At 63.8% G+C, this 25,070-nt stretch overlaps 1 protein-coding gene across 7 annotated transcripts in view; it reads left to right on the top strand.

The window, feature by feature from the left end:
* Positions 1-25,070, top strand: part of COL18A1 (collagen type XVIII alpha 1 chain) — a 94,048-nt gene that overhangs the window by 19,045 nt on the left and 49,933 nt on the right. For 2 of the 7 annotated variants that reach the window (XM_045501109.1, XM_045501108.1), the window contains exon 1: positions 23,078-24,510. The exons of 2 other annotated variants lie outside the window; for them this stretch is intronic. In XM_045501109.1, coding sequence (XP_045357065.1) covers positions 23,100-24,510 — 1,411 coding nt within the window. In that variant the 5' untranslated portion in view covers positions 23,078-23,099. Of the gene's footprint in view, positions 1-11,547; positions 11,651-23,077; positions 24,511-25,070 lie in introns of those variants that run through there. 3 more of the 7 variants (XM_045501111.1, XM_045501110.1, XM_045501114.1) reach the window with 2 other exon arrangements.

Here is a 25,070-nt window from a genome sequence, read left to right as displayed (position 1 = left end):
GCCCAGCCTGGACTCCCTGCTTCTGTCGCCCTCCTCCCCGGCGCAGAGCCCTCCCCTACCACCCCGCGGACACCGGACGCTCACTCACAGGGCCTGCTGGTCCCGGGCTCCCTCAGGGGCTCGGGGCTCAGCTGGGGAGCCCTGCGGGGACCCGGGAATGTGCTGGGGAGGGAGCTGTCCTGACAGAGGTGAGGGGGTGTGCCCAGCGGGTCTGAGAGAATAGGACACCCCCACTTTCACAGGCACCTCTTTACAAGGACCGTGCGTGTGCCTGTGGCATGTGCTGCGTGTTTTAAACCAGGGTTCCTCTGAGCGTTTGCAAGCCTACCGGGCACCCGGACCCCGTGGGGTTTCTGTGCCCTCCCTCATCTCTGCCTCCTTCTCACCGGGGCGTCCACATCAAAATGTCACATCCCCTGCCTGCTGCCTGCCCCCACACGTGCCCAACCTGCCCAGACCCCCACTCACTTCTGGGCGTGGACCCCAGGAGGCGGGTCGGGACCCCCCTCACCCACCGGCAGCCCAGGAGGCTTTTCATCCCCCGGCCCGACTACTCCTGTGGCCCCACCCGGGCTTGGCGAGATGGCGGAGCCCGTGGGCTGTGCACCGCCTCCTCCGGGCAGGCCCCCTCTTGCCCCTGGCCCATCCCGGCCCTGACCTCACCCGTCTGCCTGCGTGTCGGGACAGCCCGTCCGAGCTGGCGGGAGGCTCCCGTGGGCCTGCCGAGGCTTCTGTGCTGCTGCGGGGCTGACTTACTCCCCAGCTGACAGCATTCCATTTGGCCCTCGTGATGCAGGCTTGCTTCTCTGGGACCTGAGCGTCCCGTGCGGGCGGTCGCCCGCAGTCCCACCGGGTACCGGGGTCGGATTTCTGTCGCCCAGCAGACAGTTCACTCTGATTTGGGGAGCACTGGGCCTGTGGCCGGGTACAGAGGGGGCGAGGCCGCAGGAATCCGAGGCCTCGGGATGTAGGCTCACACCTGGGCCATGAGCTCAGGTCTGACTAATGAGGCTCAGTGACTCATGGCCCCGGGGCCTCCCAGGCGAGGGCTGCTTCCCAGCACCGTGTTGGGAGCCCAGGACACCAGGTCTCATGGTCGTGTTCACACCGCCTCCCCCGCGTCCCCCACCCCGTCCCTCCTCGAGTGCCTCTGAGGGTACGTTTCACCCCGTTGCACAAGGTCTGGGCAGTGGCCGTTGGGGCTTGGGGAGCAGGCAGGGGTGAGGTCATGTGCCTTGCATGGGCCATGTGATGGGGCAGCCTCCGCGAAAATGGCAGGACAGCCTGTGAGGAAGGCAGGCTGACCTTGGTGCCCTGGGCACTGGTCGTGGCCAGCGAGCATGGCCCGGGACAGGGATGGAGGTCAGGAGACTCTACAACACCAGGTGGGCCTTGTGGGTCACGTGCTGTAAATTCTGTAGGCCGGGGAGCCAAAGAATCCCTTAACGTTTTTTATTGGGGTAAAATGCACATAGCCCAAAACTGACCGTTTTATTTGTATCTCGTAAAGTTTATTTATTGAGAGAGAGAGAGAGAGAATGAGCAAGGGAGGGGCAGAGAGAGAAGGAGAGAGAGAGAGAATTCCAAGCAGGCTCCACGCTCCGAGCTGAGCCTGACTTGGGGCTCGATTTCACAACTGTGAGGTCATGACCTGAGCCAAAATCAAGAAGACACCTAACCGACAGAGCCAGCCAGGTGCCCCAAGACTAACCATTTTAAAGCGAATGATTCGGGAACATTTGCTCTATTCACAATGTCATGCAACCGTCACATGTCTGGTTCTGGAACACTCATCGGGGAGGCCCTCGTCCATCGGCAGGGCACCCCCGTGCCCTTGCCCCGGGCCCGGCCACCACGGCCCCTTTCTGTCTGTGGGTTTGCCCGCTGCGGGCATGTTGTGTGCCTGAACTCCTGCGGTCCTCATCCTGTGGCGCCCAGCTTCTCTTACCCAGCGCGGCGTTTTCCAGGTCCTTCCAGGTCCTTCCACGTTGTAGTGTGGGCCAGTTCTGCATCCCTTGTGATGGCTGCATAGTGTCGCCCTGTGGATTCTTTAACCTTTATATTTTTCATGGAACTGAAACATCTCTGGACCGAGGATGCTGGCTTTCCTTAAAAACGGCGAGGGCGGTATCTGCAAACCCTCCTTCGCGTGTCCTGTGGGAAAGTGTGTGGGCAGCCTCCCCGCCAGCGGCCTCTGCCAGCACCGAAGGCGCGGCCGGGAGGTGAGGACGGCGAGACCTGGTTCTCCCTGGCTGGCCCTCGCAGAGCTCAGCAGGGAGGGTGGGGGGGAGGGGACGCGCTGCCGGCTGGGAGGCGAGACGTGTGCACCAGAGGCGGGACACCGCGCGCTGCCCGAAGACCCCGCACGCTGGGCAGGGCGTTCACGTGGGGCTGTTCCTTCATCCGTGTGCAGAGGGCTCCGCCGGTTAGGCCTGCGTCCCAGGAAGGCCGGTTCCGGGGTCCCCTCTCTCCTGGTCTCCCCTCTCCGTGGTCAGGCAGCGGGGCTGGAGTCAGCATACGGTTTCAAATTCTGAGCGGTGCCCAGGCCGGGAGCAGAGGACCCACAGACGTGGAAAAGCCCCTGTGCCTGAGAGCAGGTGGGGGCAGGAGGGGGCAGCGGGGGCCGCGGGCCCTTGCGCACAGTTGCCGTCGATGGCTCTCTGTGGCTGGCGGTTCCTGCGAATGGCCAGAGGCTGTGGGGTGCCTTTCTTCCTACCGCTCCGTCCCCCACCATCGGGGTCTCTCTGCCTGGTCTCGGCATCCCCTGTGTGAGCCTCAGCCGTGTCCCTCCCCACCTCCCCGGGCCCGTCCACTCCTGGGCCTGGCTCTCTGGTCCTGCGAAGGGCTCCCGCCTGCCCTGCTCGAGCTCCCACGCTGCGGCAGGGGGCCCAGAAGCAGCATCATGTCCGTGAAGAGAACATCACGTCCGTGTCCCTGCGTGCCCCAGGACCCTGTGTGGCGGGTCTGGGCTGGAGTTCTGAGCAGGTAGAAGGTCCTCCCAGCTCCAGTCAGCTCGCCCTCCTCCTGCGACGTCCTGAATGGATTAACAGGGAGGGGAGGGCATGGGGGGCAGGGGGCTCAGCCACCCGCCCGGCTGCCCCCCAGGGGGTTGCAGGTGGGCGCCCCGGGCTTCTGCCCCACCCGGCTCGCGTGAGTACAGAGGAGGGGGCTGGGTCTGCTCGGGGCGGCTCGGGGTCACTCCTGCTGCCCCTGGGTCTGGTTACAAAGGCACATGGAGAATGTGGGTGGCTGCCTAAGCCTCTGGAAGCCCAAGAATGTGCAGAGGGCTCATCTTGGCCTCAGGTCTCCCGGTTGGTTGGGCGAATTTGCTTTTATTTCTAGGCAGAGACCACACGGAGAGACCTTTTATGGCCTGGCAGACGCGTCTGGCAGATGCCCCCGCCCGAGCATTTCCATCAGGCAGGCAGGCTGTGAGCGGACCGGCCGGCCGGCCGTCATCACCGGGCTCTGCCAGTGTGGACACCCACACGGGTCTGCCGGGCAGTGGGGGACCGAGGGGCCGTGTCTGAAGGACAAACAGGAACGTGAGGGGGCAGCCACACCTGCCATGGTGCACCGTCAGCAACCTGCGCGGGACTGTGCTGTCCGGCAGGCCCTGGGTACTTTCCTTCCAGGTGATTTATTTGCTAGGCGGGGGCGGGGTGGGGGGGGCTGAGTCCCAGGCAGAGGTCACATTCCATTCATAGCGGCTTATCTGGGCTGTCAGGCAGGCCTGGGAGGGGGTCTGAGACAGAACAGAGCTCCCGTCTCTCAAGTTCCAGCTTGCTGGGGGCCAAGGTGGGTGTTTGCGAAGAGCTCCCTGAGCGCCCGCTGTGTGCAGGGACCAGGCCGGAGCCCCCTGCAGACTCCCCTCCCATTGCTTGCAGCCCCGAGGAGGCGGGCAGGACCCACCCCCCACACAGCGGCCGCCGTGCCTGGGGGTGGAGGCCAGGCTTCTAGGGCCTGGGGAAGGGGGACTCATTCTGATGGGGGCTCCTGAGGCCCCCAGAGGACGGTGTCCCTCGTCAAGGCCCAAGAGTTGTGCTGGGTGCATTTCCGGAACCTAAAGAATTCTCCCCGAGGCCCCCAGGGCATGCCCCCCAGCCAGCTCTGTGAGGCTTTCCATGTGTGACACATCAGTGTGTGTGGCAGGGGCGATGGTGGGGGGGGGGGTGCTGCTGGTAAGGATGGGGGAGCCGGTGGGGCTGGGCTCTATGGGTCCAGGACAGGAAGCCTTCACTGAAGGCCTTGGGGACCCCACCCTTCACATCGTCAGGTGACTTCCTCCGGTCAGGTTTCCATCAGTGTAAATGGAGGCCAAGGTGCCTTCTCTGCTCCTGGACCTGGGGCCCTGCCCTGAGGGTCACATGTCCAGGTCGGAGGGCATCCTGCAGAATGGGGAGCCCCCGGGGACGGTGACGGGAGAGGGGCCAGCCTGAGGCTTGGCTGCCTGGGGAGAAGCACCAGGGATGGGGGAGGGACCCCCAAAGGCAGCTCCTGCGAGCTTGTTCTAGGACCGGCCTACTTCACGGGCTGAGCAGTGGGCTCCCCCCGAAGCGGGTCCCCCCAGGTGGGCCCCCTGACAGCCTCCCGAGACTATCGTCCACACTCCCATACCTAATTCACCATGCACGGTCGCCGGGATGATGTCCTGTCTCTGTGCCCGTGTGAAGACGTGACTTGAGGCCTCTGAAGGGGTCCCTGGGAAGGGAACGGTCTGGTCCCCTCCGCCCAAAGCTCTGCACCGCTCCTCGGATGGAAGTCAGGGATGGCACAGTTACGCCGAATGGGCCGTGATGCCACCCGGAGACACGCCCCCGCAGGGCCCCTGTCCCTTCACCGTAATGACCGCGTGGGAAAACTCCAGAAAGGGTCTGGAGAAAGACAGCAGCTTGCACAGATGTTAATCCTCTTTGAAACTGGACTTAATAGTTTAGCCAAAGAAAATAACAACATGTTTCGTTTTGAAGGGGGTCAGACTCTCTTTAATGTTTAATCTCTCTCCACCCGCAAGTATTCTGGAAGAACAAGGACAGAGAGCACATCTAGTTTGCTCAGATGTCGGGCGGAAGTTTGGATGATGGGACATTTCATACAATTCTTTTAATTAAAAAAATCCTTTGTTTTTATAAGTATTTTCTTAGCCGCCTTGAAAACACGAGGCCGTTGCTGCCTGCCGAGCATGGCTGGGACGGTCCCAGGTCCCGTGGGCGCCAGAGGCCTTTGGAGCTGAGCCGGGGCTCCCCAGGGCCTCCCAGCCAGGCCCCCTCTGGGGCGCGGGAGAGCCACAGAGGCCAAGAGGTCTCACACAGACCCTGTCCCGTCCTGGTGTCTCCTCACAAGAGGTGCCCGTCTGCAAGAATAGGCTGGGGTGGCCCTTTGAGGAGCCAAGGAGGCCGGTGGCGGGGTCCGGGCCACTGCAGGACGCTCAGCATCAGCCCGCCCCGCCCTGTGACCTCAGGACTTGGGTGTCTCCTCTGTGCCCCCTGCTGCCACTTTTCCCTGCTGCGGGTGGGCTTGCAGTGGTGGTGGCCACAGGAGGGCTGTGGGGGTGTTGAGATGGCACTGGGGCGCATTTAGCTGGGGGACAGGTGCCTCTCCGGGGCCCCCCAGGCCCCCCGGGTGAGTGCCCTGGAAACTTCTGGGGGTGGGGGTGCAGGAGCGCTTTTCCCTTCGACACCAGGCCTTGGAGAGCAGGACGGGACGGCAGGGCGAGCCTGCGCGGGGACGGGTGTGCAGCCTCCTGAAAGCTCTGCCCTTAACTCGGAGACCAGTGCTCCCCCCATCTCACAGGGAGCCTCAGAAATGCTCCCCTGCCCAGCCTGCCCCGCGGCCACACCGGGCTCTCCTGGGGTAATTCACAGCAGCTCTGGACCCCATGCCTCACAGTCGAGGTGGACTTTACGTGAAAGATGTTGATGGGAAGGGCTGTTAGGACTACATTTAAAATCAACACGGAGACGCAGAGGGAGCAAGAGACAGTCTGCAACTCAGACCTTCTGCCTCATACCCGTTCTTACCTACCGAGTGATTATTTACACGCAGGTGGTGGTGCAGGCTGGTCACTGGGGGAGAGACGGGGCCTCCGCCACGTTCCGGCCGGGGGTCCTGGGGGGTCAGGCCCAGAGCCGTCTCCTGCAGACGCTTATCTCCACACATCCCTGTTGGGCGGTGCTGGAGTCGCTCTGGGTGTGGGTCGACCCCAGGGCCTTTGAACAGCCCATTCTGGAGTCAAAATCTTTGCTGTTGTCATTGTTCATGTCACACAGACAGGCTGCAGTTTGAGAAGAGCTGGAGGCATGAAAACCCTCATCAAGGGTGGGGAATAAATTGAGGAGGGGGTGTCTGGCCCATGTGGTGTTCTGGAGGGAGGTGGGCAGTGGGGTTCGTCTCCGGAGCACCCCCCCCCTCCCGCTCTCTGTCACCGCAGGTCCTTTCCTGTTGGGCACAAGGCGGGGGAGGAGCTCACGCACACCCTGGGTTGAGGGCAGCAGCAGACGGACTAGCAGGTGTGGGTGGGTGAGCCCACTGCCCGGGTGCCGGTGCAGGTGCGGGAAGTGGGGTGGAGCAGGAGGGTGGGAGGGAGAGCAAGGCGGTGGACGCATCTCCTCGGCGTCACTGCGTGCAGGGCTTGGGGGCCACATCCCTGCCAGGGAGGCCCTTCCCCGCAGGTTTGGCAGCCCCCCCCCCCCGAGGGAGTGGTCAGGCTGGTGCGGAGCCCCCCCACCCAGAGCGGTTGGGCTGGTGCAGAGCCCCCCACCCCACCCCAGAGCGAGCGGTCGGGCTGGTGCAAAGGGCCAGCCGTTGAACCAGCATCTAGTGTTTAGCTGTGGCCATGAGGCCACATGGAAAGGGCGGCCCCATCCTTGGTGAGTGCCGGGGGCTGGCAGAGGGAGCATCAGCACGGACCCCACTGTCAGGTGGGGGGTGCAGGGGGTGAGGGAGGCCTGTTGGGTCTTTAGGGAGTGCTGGTGAGCCTGGTGGGGTGGGCAGGGTATAGACGTGGGGAACGGGGATCGGAAATGTGAACTTGTGTGTGGAGACAGGTAGGGAGGGGCCAGCACCACCCAGGAGGTTCCCATGAGGTGAAGGGGTCAGTTCTAACCCGGGGCTGGGGCGCTGTGGGGACCCAGTGGGTTCCCTCGATGCCCCCCTTGATGTCCTCTCGGGCCCGCCCTCGAATGGGCGTGCAGGTGTTAATCAGGAAGCGAACGCTGGTCCCTTCCCCGCCCCGGGAGCCCCTCCCGGCCCCCGGCCCTTGAGAAGCTCTCAGGTGGGGGCAGCGGGGTGGGGGTCCAGCGGGAGGCGCGTGGGGGCCTCCGGCTCTTGCCCGGGGAGGAGGGGGGCGCGCTGTGTGACTGCAGGATGAGTGTGGCCCTTGTACACACCGTCCTGGCTGAGAAAGACTGTTTTCGAAGGGAACTCATCTAAAACCTTGCTTCCTGAAGTCGGGTGCAGGGTGTCTGAGAGCCAACGCCGGCCGGCCGGCCTCGGGGGAGACGACGCTGTGTGTGTGCCGTCCTCCGCCCGCTGGACGCCCTCGTGGGTCCCGTCCAGCCGTGGGGGGGGGGGCATGAAGAGGGTGCGTGCCCGGCGCCCCGTAAAACCAGCCTGTCTTCAGGTGAATCCGTGTTCAACTTTCTAACTTCCTGCAGACCACGTGTCTTGTGACCTTAATGGTATAGCCACTTCCAGCTTCATCGGGGGGGAGAAGGACAGGGTGGCTGGGCCGAAACCGTGGACGGAGGCCGCTGTCCGGGCTGTGCTGGGAAGTGGCCGGCACGGAGAGTGGGGCGCGCCCCGTGTCCGGCCCCAGCTCCTCCGGTCAGCAGGGGGCGCCGTCCCCCCAGACGTTTGGGCCCGGTCAGCTGCCGAGCCCTGGAGGTGGTGGGTGTGTCACACGCGGCACACCCACTCCCTCTCACGCGGGGCCCCTCGCGGCCAGGCGCTCACTGCCCGATCGGCACGGCGGGAGGCCCGGCCCACGAGAGCCACGCCGTCACACGCGTTACGTGGGGTAAAGCGGCCTCGTTATTCTCGTGGCAAGAGGGGTTCGCTTATTACGTGGCGTGGGCAGGTCGTCGGCGCAGCTGTGAGAGGACAGACACCCTGCACGTGGCGAGACAGAGGGTGCTTTCCAGGCGGCCGACCCTGCGCTCCTGACCCCCGCTCGGCCTGTCGACGTCTGCGTGGAGCTGAGTTCAGAAAGCGATGGTGCCGGGCGCCGAGGACACACGTCCCCGAGTCCGCCGGTCTGTGCGTCCCGCCTGCATCTCCCGGTTCGCGCAGCTTTCCGTCACAGCCTCCCTCCGGCAAGGCGCATGTCGGAAGCCTCCCCGATCTTCGGGCCGCCGCCGTGGAGGAAGGATGGTGCCTTCGAGGAGGTGAGGCTCTCCCGCTGCAGAGGTGCGGAGGGAAAGACGACCTCTTCTGCCTGCCGGACTGGCCCGTCGTCCGCCCCACGGAGAGCCCCCCTCCCAGCGAGCGTGCCGGGACTCCGCAAGCCGGGCCGTGAGGTGCTGAGCCTCTGTGGAGTCCGGTCACACACCCAGCTTGGATCAACACGCCCAGGAAGGAAGGAGGCTCACCCTGCCCGCCCCCCCCATCCCCCTGCCGGCAGGTGTAACCGGGAGCTTGTCCCAAGGTGATGGCGTGCCAACAGAAGGTGCCGGCATTGCCTGCAGGAGCCCCTTAATCATCCGTGGCGAGGGTGCCCTTCGCCAGAGCCCCGCCTCTGGCTCGTTCCGTGGACGGAGCTCTGTGGCTGGTGCACACCTTCCAGTACGTGGGCGAGCGTGCGGGAGTCTGTCCCGCCGACTGGAAGCCCGACACGGACGACGGCAAGGGACGCTTCTCCAGACACAGCGAGGCCGGCAGGCGGGTGGAAAGCTTGGGCTCCTGGCCCCCAGCTGTGCCCCTGCCTGGATGCCCGGGCTGACCCAGGAGAGGCCAGACCTGCCCCTCCAAACTCCATGGTCTGTGACCCTGGAGGGCTAGGCCCAGACCTGCTCACCCCCGCAGCTGGGGCCTGGTGAATGGTGGCCCCCTCCCTGGAGCCCGCCTAGACGGGTGCAGGCCTCGAGATGGCCAGTAAGGTATCAGACGGAAAACAGGAAAAGAAAGTGACAGCAACTATTTAGGAGCGTTTACAGCAATTCGGCCTCACCATGCCATTGTTACTGTACCTCATGAAAGCATCTGCCAGGACGGACTGGGGGCAAAGCCAGTCCTCGTCCACAGCTTGAAAAGCAAGTGTCTCGTGGTGGGGACGCAGATGTGAGGGGACCCTCAGGAGACCAGAGGGACGAGTGGAGGCCCAAGCACGTAGAGGAGAAAAAGGCTGCAGGAGAAGAGTGGACCAGAAGAAAGGATTTGCAGACGTGTGACTGGAGGTTGTGTGTGCCCCTGGTGACAGAGGAGCCCCCAAAGGAGGGGGCCCGGAGGAGGGGGACCCCTGAGAGCAGGCAGGACGTGCCCGGGGCCACACCGGGCAGAGGAAGCAGGAGCCCCCGCCCGCTTCTGTCCATGGGGGAGACCGCTTCCAGAAGCCCCGCCCTCTCTGCTGCCTCCAGGATCTGTACCTCCTTGACCCGGTGCTCCCAGTTCTGGAATCTGTGCTCCACAGACAAGAGCACCCACCGGGCAGGACACCAGGTCCCGCGTCACTCAGAGCAGCCAGAGCAGACGGAGACCCACAGGGCAGCAGGGCTGTGCGCCGTGTGGACTGGCTGGCGTGTGTTAGCGCCTCCCTGACCACCAACATGCACACCGTCAGCTCCGCGCGGGGGGAGCCCCGAGTGCTGGGGGGTGGGGGGAAGGTCCGAGCGCTAGGAGGGGAGTGGGAGTGTGGGGAGAGCCCCAAGTATGGGGGGGGCGGGTCTGGGTATGGGGGAGGGGGAGTCCCAAGTGCAGGGGGTGCGGTGTGGGGAGCCCCGAGTGCGGTGGGGGGAGCCCTGAGTGCAGGGGGCGGTGTGGGGAGCTCTGAGTGCAGTGGGGAGGAGCCCCAACTGCAGCAGGGGGCAGTGGGCAGTGTGGGGAGCCCTGAGTGCAGTGGGGAGGAGCCCCAACTGCAGCGGGGGGCGGTGGGCAGTGTGGGGAGCCCTGAGTGCAGGGGGGGAGCCCCAAGTGCAGCGGGGAGAAGCCCCAACGACAGCGGGGGGGGGGGCGGGTGGTGTGGGGAGCCCTGAGTGCAGGGTGGGAGCCCCGGGTGCGGGGTGGTGGGGTGGGTTAGCCCCCAGCCCGGGTGGATCCAGGGTGGCGGGGAGCACTGTGGGATCTCTGTGCCAAGGCCACTCCTGAGTGCGTGTGGGCAGAGGAGGGCCCGGCCTTTATCTCACAGTTTGCCCCTTTACACTTGAAGAAAATCGGGCCCCTGAGGAGGGACATTTCATGCTGGGGTCAGGCCCCCTGTGCCTGAGAAGCCTGAGGTCTGCGCGGTCTGCGTCTCCCCCTGCTGGTCAGTCGGGCTGGACAGCCTGCTGCAGGCGGGGCCCCGGGTCCCCACAACCGCGTGGATCCCAGTGTAGACGGAGAGCGGCAGGTCCGGCCGGCCCACGTCCGGGGCAGAATTTCCTCTGGCCGCTGCCTCTTTGGACGGTGTTGGGCTCGTGAAGCTCGTGTGGCTCGGGATACGGTGGGTCAGCACGGCCGGGGGGTGACCACTGGAGGGTGCCCTGTGCGGTCACCTCGGCACCGGCTCTGTATGCACCCGCAGGGGGGGAGGGCGGCCCCCGCTGTGTGCGGCCGGGGCCAAAGCGTGTCCGGCTGCTCCCTGGGCAAAAGCAAACAGACATCACAGGCTAGTTGGTGGCCTCTGACCCTGCTCCTTCCATGTGGCGCTCCGTGGCGCTGGCGGGTGGCGGCGAAGGGACAGAAGGCCCGGACCCCAGAGGGTGCTGCTGGCGGACGCCCCGTGAGGTGGAGACACAGACCAGGGCTCCCTCCCGGCACAGCTGTCTGCTCCGTGGCTGTCGTGACCCCCATCCGTCCTAGTGACCTTCCCGGGGTTCTGAGTGCGATTTGTGGCCTTTCCCAGCGTGTGATGTTATAGAGGGGCCGGGGGGGGGGGGGCCGTCAGTGAACCTGCCAGAGACAAGCCACCAGAAGTCCGGAGGGGTGGCTCGGTGGCCTGTGGAGGGGCCCGAGTGGGGGCCCCGGGCAGGCCCTCCGCTCTGTGTGCAGGGCCGGTGGATTCACCAGGCTGGGGACCGTGGCCAACCTCCTCCTCCCAGGTCATTCTGCCATCGAGTGCCCCTCCCCCTCTACGTCCTTGGACACATTTCCCTTCCTGGCGCCCTACCTGGCTTTGTCACCTGGAACAAAAACGGTCTTATTTTTCTCGGGTGGGAGGTGCCCTCAGAAGGCAGTGTGTATCCGCACCCCCCGCAGGTGCCGGGCAGAGCCTGGTGCCCCGAGCGCATGTGCCTGGGTGGGAGGGCAGAGCGCCCAGGTGCCCCACGCAGGCGGCAGGTGGGAGAAGTGCACCAGTCCTCTCCCCCGGGTAGGGGTTCAGGCAGCCCCCACGCCCGCCGCTGAGACACAAACCCGGTGGCACTGGAGAGCAACAGGCCGCAATCTGGGGCCACCGTGTCATCTGTAAACAGGTGTCTTCTGCGTGACCGACGTGGGATCGTGTCTCCTGCCTTCCCAGGTTAGGAAACAGCACATGTTTGAGTAAAGATGGGAAATAGAGACCGAGAGCGGTCGCAGGCCCGGGCGTAGACTTGGGGCACGCGTGCCAGGAGGCACTGCCAGCTGGGAGCCCGGGGGAGGCGGCCTGGAGACAGCTGCCGGGTGCCGAGAGGGTGGGGGTGGGTATGTGGCAGCCTGGAGGTCTTCCCCGAGTGGCGGGCAGGCCTGCCCCTCTGCTTCCCCGTTCCTGCCTCCAGAATCCAAGCTGAGCCGGGAGAAGCCAGCGGTGAGGTCCCAGCCGGTTCTCGGGGCCATCTGTCACCCTCGCATCTGCCAGGCATCTCTGGCCGAGTTTCCAGGAGCACGTGAGACTCGCCGCGGCCTGTGTCTGCGGGGGCCCCGGGCCCACGCCTCCCCTGCTTTCCCGATGCCCTGGAGCAGGACCGGGACCGGGCGGCCGAGGCCAGGGCAGGGCGAAGGGCGCGCTGCGCTGACCCCCAGTGGGCGGCCGTGGCCAGGCTGAGACCACAGACCGCTCCTGGCCAAGGTCTGCGTGGGACAAGGTCACGGTCCCGCGGCAATGGTGATGGAGCCACCTCCCCACTTCGTTTGTGAGTTTTGTTTCTATAATTAGCAAAACAAAACAAAACACCACCCCAAACCCCAAATCCACAAAACCACAGTGTGACAAGGACGAGGGCAAAACTCCCTTTCTGCTCTCAGCGAACCTCCTCACACTCCCCCGCGGGGATATCCCTGCCCCCAGCGCGTCCTCGCCCGCGTCCTTCCACTGGCTGCCTCTGCCACCTGCAGCCTCTGCGTGAAGACGGGACCGTTGTCGTGCATCGCGGTGTCGACCCGCCTGCCGACCAGCACGCGCAAGCCAGTGGGGGTGGGGGGTAGACGCCGGGTGAGCCGCGGCTGGGCCGGGCCCCGACCCCACAGGCCCTTCTCTCCCTGAGGGTGCCCCCTGGGAGGCGAGCGAGGTCCCGCCATGGACCAAGCGCTCTGCGCAGCATCTGGCCGCTTGGGGACGTGAAGGGAAGAAAGGGGGGCTGTAGCCAGTGGGCGTCCCGCCTTGGGTGCCATGGCGTGAGCCCCGAGTGCAGTGCCCACAGGCCCTGCCCGGCCGGGTGCACGCTGGGTGTCTGGGGTGGCTTGCTGACGCAGCTGGCCGTGTGTCCCCCGCCCTCTGTGTCCGTGGTGGAGACACCCGTCCCACGCGGGGCGAACGCCGCCTTGCCCGTGGGTTCTTCTCTGTTAGACGGCTGTTTCTGGATCCTTGCTGTGCCTCTGGAGATCAGGACAGGGAGCAGAGCCGGGTGCTGTCCTCGTGGTGGTCCGGGGTCAGGAGGGGGTCCAGCCTGCACTGCCCTGGCCAGGCACAGGGGCCGTGATCGCCGTGTGGGACCTCGTGGGCATTGGTGGACTTCGGGTGTCGGCACACAGGCCGTGCTTGACCCATCACCCCGGCCAGACTGGAGCGTGGTCACCACGGATCGGGGGGCTGAACAAGTTAAGCACTACCCCACGCCCTCCCCATGGGAACCTGGCCTCACGAGCCTGCCCGCCAGCCTTCCATTAAAAATCCAGTTAATGAGCGACCCGTCAAGCCCTTAGAAACGAATCGGCCTGCTCACAGCTTAAATGGGTCTGAGGGTTCTCCACATCCCTCCCCTTCTTGTCCCCCCATGGCCCCTATCCTGGAGGTGCCAGGACCCCACCGGCCCCTCCCCGGCTGGGCACCAAGTCCTCCCCGACGCTGTTGTCCCGGGTCCTGAGAGGTCGCGAGGCTGGGGGTGCACTGTGCCCATATTTGGGGTCGGGGGATGAATCACGGTCCAGGCCGCTGAGGACTGAAGCAGGGATGTGACGCTCTGGGTGCCAGGTCCCCGGGAGGCTCTGCCGAAAACACCGAGTCAAATATTAATTTCCTGGGTCAAGAGCCTGTATGTGAAAGGCCCGTCGTGTGGCCCCATTCCCGGAAAAACACACACAAACAGCACATGTTGGAGGACTCTGCTCCTGGTAGATGACCTGCCAAACAGGCCTCATGGAAACATGACCCTCCGGACCCCTAGCAAGGGCGCCGTCCTCCCTGCTGGCTGGCAGAGGCCGCCCCTCCCCCCCGAGGGTGGCCGAGCACAGAAGAATCTGGTGTTCCTCTGTGGGGAGGGGGCTCGCATCGCCTTCCCCGATGCACCCTCCCTCTGTCCCCTGTCCTGGCCTGGGGCGGTCACCCGTGTGCCCTCCCGTGCCCGCTTTGCGGTGGACCTTCGTGCACCAGAGCTGATGCACCGTCGGCATGCGGGGCGGGGCCTGGACACCCAGTGGGAGCCCGGTATGTCCCCACGGGGTGAAGGGTTAATGCACAGGGACACAGGAGAGGGTTCCGTGGGGGGCCCCTGCCCGCCCACCCACCGCGGACTGGCCTGCCTCCTCCCCTGGGCTCCGGTTTTCCCGGTTCTCCAGCGCACGTGGTGGCAGCAGGTGGGGAGGTTTGCGCTCCGCGCTCACGAGGACGTGGAACGTGATTCCAACGCGCCCCGTCAGAGTTAGCGCCCCTTACGTGGCGCCGCGAGCCCCCGCGTGGCTCTGCCAGCGTGCTGGCGTAGAGAACGAGCTTGGGCACCAGCGCACACAGGCCACGGCGGGGAGGAGACCTCGCTCCCCGGGCGTGAGACGCAGTGTGTCTCGCGAGAGGCCAGGGGTCACCTTGGGAACCATCTTAGCAGCGAGGATGACCCCGTGTCCATATCCCTAGTTTAACAAAAAAGTGCCAAGTACGTCCCTAGAACACCGAGTGAAGACCCACAGGAATTTATAAAGGACAGAAATGCTCTCATCGCATGGACGAAAAAAACCAATCTCGCCAACAGCCAAATTCATGCAAGTTAGGTGGCATCTAATTTAAGATCGTGCGGTTTCAAGGCACGACATGACCTCCCTTGGTGCATTTTTGAAACGTCTTCACGTTGGTGTAACGGACCCGGCGTACGATGTGCTAACGAATATTGTACAAGGCGGAGGTTTCCCAGACACACGGCCGTCGCAGCCCTTCGGGGCAATTTCACGGCCCCAGAAAGAAGCCCTGTGTGACCACTGCAGCCCCGAGCCGCCACTGAGCTGCGTCCGTGGATCTCTCTGTTCTGGGTATTTCGTGTGAAGGGAGCCGATCGTGTGGCCTTCCGTGGCCGACTGCCCTCTCTCAGCAGGCTGTTTTCAGGGCTCCCTTGCGTGCAGCCGGCGTCAGAGCTCCGGTCCCTTTTGTGGCCGAGGGCCACTCAGCGCGTAGATGGACCACACTGCGTCTGTCCTTTGGCATTGGTTGTTTCCCCTTTGACCGTGATGAATCATGCTGTTCTAAATGTCGCGTGCAGGTTTTTGTGTGGTGTGTGTCTTCATTTCCCTTGGGTCTGTTTCTTGAGTGGAGTTTCCGGACACAGAGTCCAGCGTGATGGTTCATTATTTGAGGACCCGCCAGACTGTTTTCCTGGGGGCTGTGCTAGCTTCCCTTCCCACCAGCAGTGTGGGAGGGTCTGACTTCTCCACGCCCTGCCACCACTGTGGCCCTCTGACTTTTCATTCTAGCCATCCTGGCGGGCATGAGGTGCATCTCACTGTGGGTTTGCTCTGTGGGTCCCTGATGACTGACGACAGCGAACGTCTCTTCACGCGCCTGTCGGCTTTTTATATGTTTTCCTTGGAGAAGTGTCTATTCAGATTCTTTGCCAACTTTTTTTTTAAGTTTATTTATTTAGAGAGAGAGAGAGCAGGGGAGGGGCAGAGCAAGAAGGAGAGAGAGAATCCCAAGCAGGCTTCATACCCAGTGGAGAGCCCGACGCGGGGCTTGATCCTATGAGCTGTGAGACCGTCAGCTGAGTCAAAACCAGGAGTCAGACGTTCAGCCGACTGAGCCCCCCCAGGTGCCCCTCTTTGCCACCTGTTTAGTTGGGTGGCTGGTGTTTCATCGTCACGTTACGGCAGGTCTTTACGGACCCTAGGTACAAGTCCCTTATCAGACACGTGATTTGCAAATATTCTCTGCCATTTTATGGGTTGTCTTTTCCCTTTCTTGATGGTGTCCTTTGAAGCACAGAAGTTTTCCATTTTTATTTAGTCCAATTTTGTTCTTTCCCTTGTGGCTTGGGCTTTTGGCATCATAGTCTCAGAGTCCTTTCTAAGTCCAAGGTCACGAAGATTTACTCTTATGTTTTCCTCTGAGAGTTTTACAGTTGTAGCTCTTACATTTAGGTCTTCGACCCATTTGGAGTGTGAAGGGTCCACTTCGTTCTTTTGCCTGTGGCACCCGGTTGCGCCAGCACCGTTGGTTGAAGTGCTGTTCTTTCCCTGGATAATCTTGGCGTTCTTGTTGAGAAGTCGTTGACCAGAGATGGATGAGTCCACCCTTGGGCCGGCACCACACCGCCTCGATCACTGTAGCCTTGTAGTAAGTGTTGAAATGGGGAAGCAGCAGTCCCCCGGTTTTGTTTGAACCCTATAAATGTTCTAGCCCAATGTGATGAATGGTTGTGTCAACACATTGGACAACTGAGGTGGAATTGACGAATTCCTAGAAAGATAGGAGCTCTGGAGACTTAATGAGAAATACGCAATTTGAATAGATCTGTAGCCATTAAAAGAGATTGATTTAATAATCCAAAAACTACCCCTAAAGAAAAGCCCAGCTTTGCTGTTGAATTCTACCAAACGGTTAAAGAATTAAAACCAGTTCTTCAGAAACTCTTTTACAAAATAAAAAAAGGGAACAGTTTCCAACTGATTTTATGAGGCCAGTGTGACCTGCACAGCAAAACCAAAGATGTCACAAGAAAGAAAACTACAGACCAGTATCAGTTATAAATGCAGATACAAAAAGCCTTAAGTACTAGCAAATCAGATCCAGCAACATAGAAAACTTATTGTATACCATGACCAACTGGGCTTCATCCTAGAAACACAAGGCTGGTTTAACATCTGTAAATCAGTGTAATGCGTGACATCCACGGAATGAATAAAAGTTGTGTGATTGTCTCAAAAGACACAGAAAAGGCATTTGATAATTCAACACCCTCTTGTGATAAAAACACTCAAAAAACTAGGAATAGAAGGGCACTTCCTCAACCCTATAAAAGGCACCTCCTAAAACCCACAGCTGATGTCCAACCTCCTGGTGGAAAGCCGGACGTGCCCCCCGCCAGGTCAGGAACGAGACAAGGGTGCCCCCACTCACCACTTCCATTCAACATTGTACTCTGTTCACAGATCACGTGATCTTCAAGATACAGAGTCCTAAGGAATCCGTGAAAAATAGTTATAGCGAATAAGTTCAGCTGCAGGGCACAAGTTCGTTGTAAAAAATCAATTGCATTTCTATACACTTGCAATAAATGATCCAAAATGAAATTAAGGAAAAAAATCCATTTACAAAAGCACAAAAAGAATAAAACACTTCGGAATAAATCCAACAAAAGGAGTGCGAAACGTATACTCTGGAAATTGAAAACAACGTTGAGCGAACTTGAGGAAGATCTAAATAAATGGGAAAACACTCGGTGTTCGCGGATCGGGAGACTTCCCACCGTTAAGGTGGCATGCGTCCCAAACCGTGAGCAGAGCCGTGCGACCTTACGGACCCCCGCGGATGCCCTGTCGGGACCTTCAAACTGATTCCACCACGTGTATGGAACTTCAAGGCACCGGCAGGGCCAATGCACTCTTGCACTGAGAGACTCTTGGGTCTCAGAAGAGTTTTTGGAGTCTATGAAAGTAGGTGTTTTGTTTCAGGGTGGCGCTGGGAGGAGTCCTGGGGACGGGAGTGAGCGCGTTAACATCTTTGGCTCCACGTAAGTGAACTTCAAATTACAACATCGAGTAAGAGAAATTCGGCGCCCGGCCCCTCGGCGGCCTGCCTGGGGGTCTGGAGGCTCGGGGGGCTCACACCCACGTGAGCCCGGGGGACGGGGGTGGTGCCACCAGCCTGTGCCAGGTCCCCCGGTTTCCAGAGGTGAGGCCGGCAGAGGACTCCCAAGACGATGGCAGGAAGAAATGTGTCTTCCCTGCAGGCTCTTCATTTCAAACCCACAGAAGGGGTGGAAGGCCGGCGCTCTGCTGACTCACGTGCACCTGCATCGCGCTTCGGGCCGTTAACGTTCACCACGTTTTCCGGGCAGTCCTGTCCCCCGTCCACGTCTGCGTGCACGGACACGTGTCCACACGCGGGAGCGTCTGCGACGTGCACATCCACGCTCATCACACATCTGTGCGTGCGCACACGCGTGGCACACGTGCCCACATGCGCACACGTACACGCTTTCCCGTGGCAAAGTGAGGTGCGGCATCCTGACCGTTGCCCTGGCAATTCCGTGCATCTCCCGAAGCGAGGAATTCACGGTGACGTCTGTCCATACTCAAATGTGCCCCGGTGCCCCGTGACGTCCTTTACGGAGCCAGCTCATATCTTCGCTCCGCGGCCCCAGACCCGTGGAGGCACACACATTGCACTTGGTGGGGTGGCTCCTCTCCTCCTTGCTCTGGAACCCCCCTCCCGCCGTGTCTTTCCTGACGTGGACAGCTCTGGGGAGTCCAGCCGGCTGTCCAGTGGAACAGCCCAGCCCGACTTGACCAGCTGCCTCCCCGTGTTTGGACTCAGGCAAGTGCCCCGGACAGATGGCCACGGGTCCTCCTGGTGACCTTCATCGGGAGGTGGGAGGTGGTAGACGTGGTGGTGGCCGTGGCCAGGCCGAGCCCAGCGGGTGCTTGGTCCCCGTGGCATTTGACACCTGGGGAATCTCTGCCCTCCGACCACATCTCACTTCCGTGACCGTGCTTCCCAGTGGGTGGCCGTGCTCTGTGGGGGTGGGGCTGCACAGACCTCCCCCCACCCCCAGGGAGGCCCAGGGTCCCCTCAGGCTCGTGGCGGGGACTAGCAGCCCACCCAGCGGAGCGCCGGGCGATGCTTGGCGTTAGCTGGGAGCCGAGAGAGTTCCCTTGGGTGTCACTGTCCCCGTAGGGCATTTGAGTCTGGAGGCTGGAGGGTCATTCTTCCCACCAGACCGCCCTCCCTCCCTGGAGGCAGGGACACCAGGGCCTTGGAAATGCTGGGGTACATCAGCCACAGCGGTGTTGGGGGAAGAGCTGAGAACGCATCGTCATGAACGTGGGGGGCCTCTGCCCTCCCCACAGTGGGGAGGGTGAGTTTGAACCACGCTCCGAGGACTGAGTTGAAGAGGGAGGACCGGACGCCCTGGTGGTCAGACATCAGGCGGGGCTTGCTGTGTTCCTGCCGCCGCCTGTCCCTTCGGGGTTGTGTGCTCAGCTCCCACGGGGCAGTGGGGCCAGGCGGGCTCCTCGGGTGACTGAGCGCCCACCAGGGAGGGCAGGTGCCTGTGGGCCCCGGCCTGGGCCCTGGCTGCCCGCCACCTCACACCCCTTCACCTGGACAGCGGCCCCAAGGCCGGGCAGTGGCTGGTGGGGAGGCCCGGCGGGGGGCAGCGGCCCGCCAGTGAGCAGAGCCTTCAGTGGGCATCTCATGATGAGCCGGTCTTTTATCCTTGCGTTTGAAAAAGTCACCCACGAAATGCAGAGTTTGGGCAGAGCATTTGGGCGCATTAGGCAGTTATAAACCAGTTACACCACAGGAAGATGAAAAGTCGTGTTTTCATTTCGAAAGAGCTGGAAACATATGCACAATGTAGGGACCTTTACTGGCCCTGCTGCCTCCTAGGAGCGTGGGTGCCCAGGTCTGCTCCTCGGGGGTTGGGGACACATGCCAGGGCTGGCCTGGGACCGTCTCTGGCCCCCGAGGGAGGAGCAGGAAAGAGGGCCCCAGGGTTACCTGAGGAGGGGTCTCTGCGTGGGGGGGCAGCGGGGATGGGCCCAGGGGAGGAAGGGGTGAGGACCCTGGGCTCTGGGCAGCCAAGGGGCCTCAGCATGAGGGGCGACGTGTGAGGTCATGATGGAAGGCTCTCTGAGAGGCGAGTGCACTCAAAGCCGTTCTCAGAAGCTCACACAAGGCTCGTCTGAGACCAGAGCGTTGCCTTGTTTCTTGGAGGCTGATTTTTTCTGTTCACATGTGGGTGTTTTGTGCTTTTTCAAAAATGAAAATAAAAGACCACATTATTCAGGAATCCAGACCGGACGGACCAAAAGATGGGACAGACCCTGGTGTGGGGGGAGGGGGGAGCAGCTGCCTCGTCGGAGCCCCTGCTGTCCTGCGAGGTCCCTGTGTGTTCTCCGTGTGTCTGTCCATAAGGGGCGCGAGGTTGCCCCCAATGCTGGGAGCTACAAGGCCGCCCAGGCTGCCCGCGCTCTGGCCGGGCCAGACCGGGCCGCGCTCTGGGCTTCTGTGGGCGGCACCGGGCGCCCAGAGACCTTCCCAAGCGCGTGAAGTGCCTCCGTGGGCGCATGGGGGTCAGTGCGCCTCCTTCCGCAGGGGCTGTCTCTGGAGTGCCGCCTGAGCCGTGTCCCCAGACTGCGTCCCCAGCCTGGGTGCCTTCACCTCGGGGCTTTCCGGACCCCTCCCTGCTACTTTCTGGACCTGTATGAACATGCGAGCGACTGAGTCCCCCCGGGGCGTGACGAGGGGTCCTGCTGCCCGGGGCGGCTTCCCTCGGCCACAAGGACCCGAGCGCTGACCATCCGCGGGGGGTTCCTCTTCTCTGACTCTTGGGGACACTGAGGCACTCGGACAGAGAGGGGTCGCTTTTCCCTGTTGACTAGCAGGTTTCAGGCCTGGGAAACAGACGTTGAGACACTTTATAGGGAGCGGCTCCAGTCGTGGCTCCGGCACCCCCCAAGGTGTGGCCTCCGCCTCAGGGTGGCCTAGTCGAGGAGCAGTGGTGCTGGGGGCGGGGGCAGCCCAGAAGGAGCCTCGGTGCCCACAGACACCCCGTGTCGCCCAGCTGGGTGGCTGACCCCTGTTCCCCAAGGCTCGGGCCGCGGCTGCCCAAGCAAACTCCTGGGACTCCCCGGCCCGACCCAGCACAGACGGGTGTTCGGGTCTGGGGCTGCCACGGCCGCAGCGTCGACTAGATGGGGTGCTTTGCATGGATGGTAAGGAGCGGCTTCCTGGGGCCTCGGCCAGCCAAGTGCTTTGAGAAGTGTCGCACCCGACCCAAAGACACTTGTGTCTCACTCACTGGAAGTGGGTTGTCCCCTTCTTCTCTGTCCCCACGGGCAACTGGGTGATTATCCAACCTCAGCGACAGGCACAGGCTCCGGCCCACGAGCCGGACAGGACCCTTTACACGGAGCCGGTCGGAGCCCCCGGGCCCAGACCCCACAGCGAGCGTCCCAGGAGCTGGGCCCGCTGCAGCCGTGGTGGAAGAGGGGTCGAGGGGAGCCTGGTCTACACTACAGAGCTGTCTGTGCATGAACGTGCATGCACGCGAGCCTGCGTGCACGTGCGAGTGTACACACAGTGAGTGAACGAGCACGCTCGAGTGCGAGCGTGCATGTGAACGGGACACGTGTGCGCGTGCGTGTGTGTGAGCGTGCACCCGCGAGCGTGAGGCCGTGATGTGTGTGACGGTGGCCGGTACGCAGCGCGTGCAGGCCGCTCCCCGGGGCCCCACTGCTGTGTCTGGGGAAGGTTAATCGTGTGACATTCTAGCAGTGCTCCCAGGTGACCGTGGCCTCTGGAAGGTGGCAGGAGGGGTGGGGTCTGGAGTGTGAGGGCACCGGTGGGGCGTGGGGGGTGCAGGGCCGCCCTGCTCAGTCGGGGTGTGGGGGGGGGAGGGGGAGCCGGCCGCCTCCCGCTCCCGGTTCTGCTTGGAAAGGCGAGTCGGGCCAGTGGGTGCGGGGCTGTCCTTGCCAGAGGGGGCCCAGGGAGTAACTGAGTGCACGGGGCCACCTGGGGGGATCAGGGAGCTGCCCCCCAGCAGAGCAGCCCGGGGTCCTCTCCCCACACGAGTGGGAGAAGAGAGGGCCTTGGAATTCCTGTCCTGAGATTTTCCAGAGACATTTTAGGCATAAAATCACATTAGTGAATCTTGAAGCAAAGAGACGATTCTCTGGGCATTTCTGAGAATTCGGAGCATCGTGGGGATTAACCCTGGGAACGCGGCCTCACAGAGACACAGATGTTTGCATATGGATGTCCCCGTCCGCGGGGGGACACGGCGTTCCGCTGTCCTGAAACTCGAGTTCCCAACTCCGACAGCCGGGTTCTGCCCTCTGGACGGCAGTTAACTGATTGTGTCCTCAGTGCTCTGAGCTGGGGACAGTCGGGGACACGTCTTCAGGGCTCTCACCACAGCTGCTAGGCTGCTGAACCCAACTCTGGGGGAGGAGGGGTCCAGCCACAGCCTGGAGCAGACCGGGTTCCAGGGGACGTGGGATCTGGTGTAGAGTGTGGTGGTAAAACCAGCGTGTGGGGGTGTGTGTGTGTCTGTGTGTGTGTGTCTGTGTGTGTGTGGTTGTGTTGTGTGTGTGTGTGGTTTGTAGTGTGTGTGGTGTGTGTGTGGTGTGTGTGTGAGTGCACGTGAGCGTGCATGAGCAAGCGTATTTGCACGAGTGAGCAAGGACGTTTGTGTAAGCGTGGCCGGGGAGCCTCCCCTCCCCCCAGAAGAGGCCAGAGCACCAGCCCCGCCCCCCCGCGGGAGCCCAATGTGGCCCGGAGCCGGCAGGGGCACCTCCAGCCTCGCCCGCCCGCCCACCCGTAGTCCTGCTGCGCGTCCCGGGAGGGGGGGGGGCAGCAGCTCTCGGGGTAACAGGAGCCCCCACCCCCGGGGCCCCGTGCAGAGTCGGGGTAACCTGAACCACCCCCTCCCCCACCCCCGTGCAGAGACGCGGTGGTTGTGTCGGGCCCAGCACGTGGGCTCCGGGGAGAAGGACGGAGGGGCGTCCCGGGGGCACCGGAGGTCGGGGGGCTGAGGAGCGCGTGGCTCGGAGCAGGCGGGCGCCTGGCCCCTGGGTCCCCGACCACCCGCCCTCGGGGTCCTCCGTGGAGAACGCAGCCGAGGCGGCACTTGCTGCAGGGGAATTGGAAGGCGGAGCACTTCTGAAGTTCCAGTGTCGCCACAGATTGGTGGCCCCGGGCCAGGCTCCTCCGGGGTGCTCTCCGCCGCGGGGCCGGCAGGCGCTCCCGGAGCTGCCCGGGGTGCCCTGCGTCCCCAGCCCTGCTCCCAGCAGACGGCCCCTGCCCGGCCGGGCCCCTTCTCGCGGAGGACACCCCCAGGCCTGCGCCGCCGGCACGCGGGTCGGCGGAGGGCGCTGGGTGCGCCGCGAAGCGGTCTGCGGCTGCTTCCAAGACGGGTGACAAGTTCGCTGGGGTGCCTGTCCCCTCGATTTAGAGGTCTGAGCCTTCTCCCTCCGCCCAGGCTGAGAAGGTGGAAGGAGCCCCCTGGAAAGGCCAACCGAGCGGCAGGCGGCGGGCGGGCCGGGCGGGGAGGGCGGGGCCAGGCCAGCCCCGCCCCGCCCCCGGGACGCAGACACCGCCCGCGGCCCCGGCCGAGCGCACTGCACCGATGGCTCGCGACCCCGGCGGCCGCCTGGGCCTTCTGCTGCTGCTGCTGCTGCTCACCTATGGCCTCGCGGCCGCCCAGGTTGACCTACTGAACTGGCTCTGGGCCCCTAGGACCGCTGGGCCCACGGTGGAACCGGCCTCCGCGCCCCCGCGCAGCCCACACGTGCAGCCCACGGAGGAGACCGCGGCTCACGTGGCCCCCCGGGATGACCCCACGGAGCAGGGGAGAGCCCCTGCCAGCCCTGAGCCGCCCCCGGGGAGGCTGGAGACCGGCCGGGACCCGGCTTCCGCCGCACCCACTGCCTCCACGGCGGGCCCCGACACGAAGGAGGAGAACATCGCCGGCGTCGGAGCCAAGATCCTGAACGTGGCCCAGGGCATCCGCAGCTTCGTCCAGCTGTGGGACGGCACCACTCCCAGCCAGAGCTCCACCGGGGCGGAGACGCCAGCCCCTGGCACCCCCACGGCCCCCCTCACCCTCCCGGGGCCCTCTGGCGTCCCCCCGGAGGACGGGACCACTCTCTGGCTGGGCAGTAGGGCCCTGACCTCTCCGGACACCCAGAGGACCGAGGCTGGCACCCTGCCAGTGCCCACCCAGCTGCCTCCCTCCCCCGGTGGGCCCCTGGCACCGCCCAGGGAGCCCTCGGTGCCGCCATCTTCTCCAGGTAGAGCTTCTCTCTCCTCTGTGCCGGGCGGGGCCCCTCCCCGGGGGACACAGCCGTCCCCGGGGCGGCCCCACGATCTGGACGGCGGAGGACCCTCCCCCGTGGCAGCCCGTGCCCGCCGGCAGCGCCGACTCGCTGACAGCCGCAGGCCCGCGCCACATCTGCTTCCGCTGGTGACGGGTCTCCTGGGCGCCCACGCTGCCCCCTTGGCTCTGTCCTCTGACCTCCCCGCCCTGGTGTCTCCGATCCCACTCCCCGCTGTCACTGGGGACAAGGGTGCTTGGGCTCCTCACCTGGCTAACTCTGTGGGGCCTGGTCTCGCTAATAAGTCCGCGCTGCCCGGGGCTGACCTGCCGACCCCCACCGGGCAGCCTGCCCGCCCCGCCGCCGGCCGCTGCCTGCCCCTGCCGCCCTCCCTGCCGGTCTGCGGTCACCTGGGCATCGGGCGCTCCTGGCTGCCCAACCACCTCCGGCACGCCAGCAGCGAGGAGGTGCGGGCCGCCGCGCGGGCGTGGGGGGCCCTCCTCCGGACGCACTGCCACCGCTTCCTCGCCTGGTTCTTCTGCCTGCTGCTGGCCCCGCCCTGCGGTGCTGGCCGGCTGCCTGCCCCTCCACCCTGCCGCCAGTTCTGCGAGGCCCTGGAGGATGCGTGCTGGAGCCACCTGGACGGGGGCGGGCTGCCGGTCACCTGTGCCTCGCTCCCGGCCCAGGAGGACGGGGTCTGCGTGTTCATTGGGCCGGGTGCAGGTAACTGGCAGGCCCATCCTCCCCACCCTGTCCTTCCTGTCCCCCCCAGGGGAACTTGGCCGTGCTGGTGTGAGCCTGGAGCAGAGGCCCCCACCCCGCCCACGATGCCGAGCGAGAGGCAGAGGGGGCGTGATGCCGCTTTGCAGGCGGGAGGCTGAGCCCTGGAGTGGGAGAGAGGGCGTGTGACCCTGGCACGGTGCACGACAAGGGCTGAGGCTCGGGAGCAATCCCTGTCTGAATGTCGTGGCTCCTTCCGTCCTCCCCATGGCTCCAAGATAGCCGTTGACACCCGCAGTTACGGGGGTGGCGGGGGGTGGTGGAGACAGAGGCATGAGGCCGTGACCTGACCCGCCAGCCAAATTCTGGCTCCTCTGGCCCATTGTGGTCCAGTCTGCATGGCTGGGGGGGGTTCATGGAGGCTGAGGGGGCCTCCAGGGCTCGATGCTGGAGGGAGGGTTCTTGCTGCTTAGAAGGTCAAGGGGTCACAGCCGTGTGATCAGCGGGTTGTGGAGGTCAGGAGCTGCTCCATCCGGATCTGTGAGCTCTGGGGGCCGCTCCTG

This window comes from Leopardus geoffroyi, chromosome C2 (assembly GCF_018350155.1).
Source record: "Leopardus geoffroyi isolate Oge1 chromosome C2, O.geoffroyi_Oge1_pat1.0, whole genome shotgun sequence".
Lineage (NCBI taxonomy): Eukaryota > Metazoa > Chordata > Mammalia > Carnivora > Felidae > Leopardus > Leopardus geoffroyi.
The sequence above is the reverse complement of the archived record's forward strand: the minus strand, read 5'-3'. Positions and strand labels throughout refer to the sequence as shown.